This window comes from Engraulis encrasicolus, chromosome 2 (genome assembly GCF_034702125.1).
Source record: "Engraulis encrasicolus isolate BLACKSEA-1 chromosome 2, IST_EnEncr_1.0, whole genome shotgun sequence".
NCBI classification, from domain to species: domain Eukaryota; kingdom Metazoa; phylum Chordata; class Actinopteri; order Clupeiformes; family Engraulidae; genus Engraulis; species Engraulis encrasicolus.
The window spans coordinates 59,505,589-59,512,295 of NC_085858.1; the positions used below are offsets into that span (position 1 = coordinate 59,505,589).

General features: G+C 42.8%; 1 protein-coding gene across 1 annotated transcript in view; it reads right to left on the reverse strand.

Moving 5' to 3' along the window:
• Positions 1 to 5,849: 5,849 nt before the first annotated feature.
• LOC134465420 (bone morphogenetic protein 2-like) overlaps positions 5,850 to 6,707 on the reverse strand; it is a 16,228-nt gene continuing 15,370 nt past the window's right edge. The window contains exon 6 of the mRNA XM_063219072.1: positions 5,850 to 6,274. Within this exon, the coding sequence (XP_063075142.1) occupies positions 5,850 to 6,274 (425 nt within the window). The remainder of the gene's footprint in view (positions 6,275 to 6,707) is intronic.

A 6,707-nucleotide genomic window follows, 5' to 3' on the forward strand; every position in this document is an offset into this window, starting at 1 on the left:
TGGTTACTCACTGCACACTCACACCCACTGTTACAAAAATTCAGACATGCATTCAGGAGCGGTTTGAGGGTTGGGAGCAGGGCCACTGACAGCTTTGGCTGGGCCCGGGACAAAAATCTTTGATTGGGCCCCCCTTCCACCGACACCGACAACCCCTCCGCCTCTCAAACCATTTTGGAATAGGGGTGATAGGGGGTTATTGGACGTTTTTTTTCAAGGGCAATGAAGGCAAATATCTATAAGTCATTGTTTGAATGCAAATAATTCTTCCCTAAATCAAAACATTTTGAAGTGACCATATAATAATTAATCCCAACGTCATGGGGGCCCCCGTAGTCCAGGGCCCGGGACAAAAAGCCCTTTTGTCCCCCCCCCCCGTCGGCGGGCCTGGTTGGGAGGTATGGGACTTATCCCAGTGAGCTGTCCGCATAACATCAACATCAGAGGCCGGGCCGGCACAGGCCCTTACCTCAGGGGTCCCCAACCTTTCTAGGTCAGAGGGCTACCAAGGGTTACCAAGGGCTATCCAAGGGCTACTGAGAGCTACCCGAGGGCTACTTTCGTTAATCCTCTACTGATGTCTTGACAAATCACACTCGATTGAATGATAATTTGCATATAAATTATAAGGAAATATTCTTTATAGGCTATAAAGAAATACTCTTATATTTAAATTAAGAAAAGCATTAACTGTCACTAAAATCTTGTAGTCGTGACTGTTTATTACTGTAACATCCTTAGTGGGCACTTCAGAAGCTCCTGGAGGGCTACCTGGCGCCCGCGGGCACCACGTTGGTGACGCTTGCCTTACCTGGTCCAGGACTCAGGAATAAGGTGCTTAATGATGCCTAGTTAAAAGATTCACTCAAATTAAAAACATCTGGTAACACTTTATAATAATGTTCCTTAGTAAAGACTCAGTAAATAATTAACTAATGATGAATAAAACATTAACAAATGTTTTTATTATTAACTAAGCTTTATTAATGCTTTATAAAATATCTACAAATGATATATTCAAGATTTTACACACCTTATAACAGACTATTTTATTCATTTACAAGCAACTTGTAAATGTTTGATAAATATGAAATATTAACATAACATTTCCTAGTCATTTACAAGCATTTGTTTACATTTCCTAATCATTTACAAACGTTTGTTAATGTTTTGTTCATCAATAGTTAATTATTTATTAAGTCTTTATAATGCTTTTTTGCATCCATTATTCTAAAGTGTTACCAAACTCTTCCTTCACATCACCGCCGAGCATCGTGTATGTTGCCGTCTTGCTCACTATTAGGCAGGTCACCAGGTGGACAAATTAGACCTTTCATCCTACCAACATTTTCTCTGACATTTTACTGACCAGAAGGCCTATTGGAAAAGATTGCAGTAAGTTTAGTGGAAAGCGCGCACATCGAGCAGAAAAGCATCAGCAGGTGCCAAATAAAAAAACTGTCATATGTAGGAGCGGGAAAGCATCTGCACACTGCTTGCAAAAATTCCTACAAGAGATTACAGTAAAACGGGGCCATCTCAATTTTTACCCAAAATTCAATATGAAAATAGGTCATCTTCATTGGTTATTATGGCCTTACAAAATTGCGAAAAACGTATGAAAATCTACCATTTTGAAAAACAGGCCATATTGAATTTTGGAGCCGATTTGAGATGGCCACGAGTTTTAATCTCTTCCAATAGGCCTTCTGGTCTGTAATGCACTGTGAATACCTTGGTAGGACAATAGGCCTTATTTCCCCAGCCATGAACTCTCTATGTGCAATTCAACCATTATTCAACAAATATATTTTCATTTTTTAAGTTTAGTCAACCTTTGTAAACATTTGTGTAAGCAAATATGACAGAATAGAGATGAAAATAGTTAATCTTTCATGAATATGACCTTATGGTATCAGGAATAATGCCTGGAAACCAGTCATTTGGGAAAACAGCCATATTGAATTGAGATGGCCCCATATTTTAATCTCTTCCAATAGGCCTTTTGGTCAGTAATCCACAGAAACTTCGGTGGGATGAAAGGCCTAATTTGTCCACCTGGTGGTCACCTACCTATATGTTGGTTTTTGCTCACTCACACACTCACACACACAATGTTAGAAACAATCAGACATGCATTCAGGGGCAGTTTGAGTGTCGGGAGATATGGGACTTATCTGGAAAAGAAAAGGTGATTGAGTTTTCTCACTTTCTTCATCGTCTTCTTATCTTTCTCTCTCTTTATCTCGCATTCTCAAAAACTTATATACACAGAAATTCACAACCATGATGAAGGGACCATGAGCTGTGAATTTTTCCTTTTTAATTTTTGTTTCAAAATGACCTTAACACCTTTTATGCAACAAAAACACAAACACTTTACAAGGGTTAATTAAAAAAGACAAAGGTATGGCCTGTCTCCATGAGGAAAGACAAAACTCTGTGCATCTCTGAACTCTGAACATCTTGAGATGTTCAAACACCCGCAAACACGGGTCGGATAATGTACATGGAATAATGGAACAAAACAAATCAATGTCACATGTCTACCAAATATTTCATTAACATTTATACACACAGTGAGCGGGACTCATTTCTAACACATCACGAGTTCTTGTACAGGGACCCTGGTGATCCTTGCGCCAAAGTTTCACGTTGTGTCGATATTTAGTATTTTAAAAATAACGATGTGCTCAGCAGTGCATAATCACGATTGCAGACAGTAGAACTGTAGAATGAGTCTGGATGCTCGTATAGGTTGTGTCGGATAGCCTATTCACAGTATGAAACTGGACGTAAGTTTAAATCGCAGGGGGGAAGGACCTTATTAGCGCGACAGAAATAATAACTTGGTGGGCAAAGTTTTCACAGTAGGCCTATAACATAGTTACAGGTGGCAATTAAGATTTGACAAGCTAATTTCTAGACAGAAATCTAACTTCAAAAGTAATTGTCAACTAAAGTCGAAGGGGGAAAAAAATACATTTACCTCACACACAACACGGAGAAATCTGCTGCTTTCCGGTTATTAATTCTGACCTTTATATTCCATAAAAGGGAGTTTCATCCATGCATGTCCCAAATCCTCCGTTTATGTCACGAGTTAAACGATGCTGTTTGTTTCTCCTGACCCGGCCCTGCACTACAGCCATATGCACAACAGCTTGTCATAATAATAATGTTATAATATTATAGTAAAGCGTTATTTTTTATATCTGATAATGCTCATTAATGGGAGCGTGGGGAACGAAAATGGCGTCCATAAAACATGTGACCAGGCCAGAACTGTGAATTTTTCCTTTTTAATTTTTGTTTCTATATGCACGGGTCAAGATGACCATAACACCTTTTACGCAACAAAAACATAAACACCTTACAAGGGTTAATTAACAAAGACAAAGACATGGTCTGTCTCCATTCATGAGGAAAGACAAAAACTCTGAGATGTTCAAACACCCGCAAACACGGGTCGGATAATGTACATGGAATAATGGAACAAAACAAATCAATGTCACATGTCTACCAAATATTTCATTAACATGTATACACACAGTGAGCGGGACTCATTTCTAACACATCATGAGGGTTAAGGCTTTATTAAAAGTCTTGTATATAGTTCTTTATATCGTCCATATAGCACATGGCTGGATTGGCCATAAGGCATCCAGGGCATTTGCCCGGTGGACTGCTGATGATTTTGGCCTGGTCCCTCCCACAGTGGTATCAGTCCTCATGCCGCCACAGCTGTCCTCTCCTAGTCAGATTTCAACATTCATTTTGGCTGCTGTAGTCAAAATACTGTAGGCAGGGCCGGATTAACACACAGGCTAGACATGGCTTCAGCCTAGGGGCCCCCACTTGCTAAGGGGGCCCTGATTGGCCAAAAGTAAAAAAATGCAGAATTGTGACAAAATGCAATATCAAAAAAAATCATCTGTTGTGCTGAGCACCGTTGGTAGATATGTTATCCTTCATCCCAATCTTGTAATTATGGCTATGTCTATGTAAATCTGTTACGAAATTTTCCTTCTGGGGGCCCCACAGCAAACTGTAGCCTAGGGGCCCCAGCCCATCTTAATCCGGCCCTGATTGTAGCTCATAATAGATGACTAAAAATGTTGTCACAGGCTTCATTGTCTCTCTCAATGCCTGGCGGACCGATCTTGGCTGAAATTGTCTGATTTTTAGGGCAGCCCCATCCCTGATATACATGTAGTACAGCAGAGGTGGGCCAATTCAGGCCCGGGGGCCACATGCGGCCCGCTGTGATATTTCATCTGGCCCGCAGAGCCTTTACCTTTGATTCTAAAGTGATACTCTCTCCCAGCATTTTCAACATTGCTACCCAAGTCTAGGTCTTGCAGGTTTGAGACTAACCATGTGACATAGGCTACTGGAGTCATCTACTTAAATGTATTTCAATATAATGTGCAGGAATTAAATAGTCATCCAATTTTACCAGGGTATATTATTTTAATGTTATTATATGGTGTGACGTCATCGGTCGAATGCTCCATTCATTTCAATGGGGCTCCCCAACGTTCGCACGTCTGTTATTTTTCGATAACGGATGGGTTGGTCCCTATCAGACCGCTGTCAATGGCAACAAGACTTTTCACTGCTAAAGCGACTTTTCAACAAGACTCTAATCAGCTGCTGTGATAGACAACACCTGTTGTCCTGGCTACCTAGCTGTTGCCTAGCGGTGTTCCACAACGGCACTGTTATGTTTTGCGCAGCAACAATCTTTTGACATGAAAAACTATAATAAACTTAACATTAAATAGGCCTAAAGAAATACCCCTGCCATGTGTGAATCATTTAAGTATATCCATATAATAAGCGGGTTAACGTTCGGCGAGTCGGTCGCTTTGTGGAATAGCAGCACTTCAGAGAGAACAAGACCCCTCCGCTCCGCGTCGAGGTCTAAAGATTCTCTCTGTCGTGCTGCTATTCCACGGTAGCGACCTTCTCGCCGAACGTTAACCCTTACTTACTTAACACCAGCACACTGCCCGATATATCCGGCCCTTCAGTCAATATTCTAAACCCAATGTGGCCCTCAGGTCAAAATAATTGCGTACCCCTGTATAGTACAATATTTACATAGTCCATTACATATAGTAGAGTATTTACATAGTCCATTACATATAGTGTAATATTTACATAGTCAATTACATGATGGGTATTTTTCGCGTGTTGTCAGACACCTTCAAACAATGATCAGTTCAATGCGATCACAGCAGTAAGTTACTTCCGCAGGCGTAGACATAGAGTAACAGATTGGCAGTCTTGGTTAGGGAAGTCTGAAGATCAGAAGGGAGTGGGTTCGAATCCCATCCTTGCCTACACCTCCTTTGACTCCTGAAGTGCCCTTGAGCAGAGCACCTAACCTATAATTTCTCCAGGGACTGTAACCAAAACATCTGTGCCACCCTGTCTCTATATTGCCTCTAGTGTGTGTGTGTGTGTGTGTGTGTGCATGGGTGACGTTGGGGGGGGGGGTGTTATAGATTCTAAGGACCCAAGCAGTGATAGCACTGACAGAGGCCCTTAAGGGGGCCCAAAATTCAAATTTTTTATGGGCCCCAAAATGTCTGGCAGCGCCCCTGTGTGTGTGTGTGTGTGTGTGTGAGTGTGTCTGTGTGTCTTTGTGTGTTTGTGTGCGCGTGTGTGTGTGTTTGTGTGTGCGCGCATGTGTGTGTGTGTTTGTGTGCGTGTGTGTGTGTGTGTGTGTGTGTGTGTGTGTGTGTGTGTGTGTGTGTGTGTGTGTGTGTGTGTGTGTGTGCATGTGTGTGTGTGTGTGTGCGTGTGTGTGTGTGTGTGTGTGTGTGTGTGTGTGTGTATCCCTAATGGCAGCCACAGCTCTCCGCTACCATGTCTCTGTATTGCCTCAACACCACGGTATCGTGCTCATCAAAGTACAGCAAGCTAACAGGAGCGAGGGCATCAGGGACGCAGCAAGGGGTGTGTGTGCGCGTGTGTGTGCGTCCAGGTGAGAGTGTGTGTGTGAGCGCCTGCACGGTGGCGTGGTTGGAGGCCCGCGTTCCTTCCCCGAGCGGAAACACACACGTTCCGGAACACTGGAACGCCTCGTAGCCGGGCGGAGCGATGATCCACGACGACCAACCAATCAGGCGGAAGTCCACGTAGAGAGACTTCCTGTGGCAGGGTTCCGCTGGCCCCGCCCCTTCCTGCTGTCGACGAGCCGAGGCACTCCGACGCTCTCTCTTCTTGTCTCCAGGTGATGTCATCATCCCCGGAGGAGGCGGGGCTACGGTACAGGAGGAGGATATTGATTAGGAAGACGCCTCACACACTCTGGGCACTGATCTGTTATTAAGATACTTCAGGATCCATGTGACCCCGTTTAGGAGACCTTCAGTTAGGAGACCGTTGGAGACTTAAGGTTGAGAATAAATTGAATTCTCTTCGCTCTAGATATGTGTTTCTCAAAGTTTTTCAGACCATGGACTACTTTTTCTCCCACAAAATATTTAGGGACCACCTGTTAAATTAACTGAGAGTTGGTGAGTGCTAATTTAATACTGCACTGCATATCTCTTACTTTTGATGCATATTACAAGCCTGTCTTATTGTGATGAAAATATGTCTTCAACGAGAAAGAGAAGGAGGGGACAACAACGACCAAACTTGAGCACACTCCTTTACATTGAGTGGCCGGAGTTTGACTTATCTTACTCTAA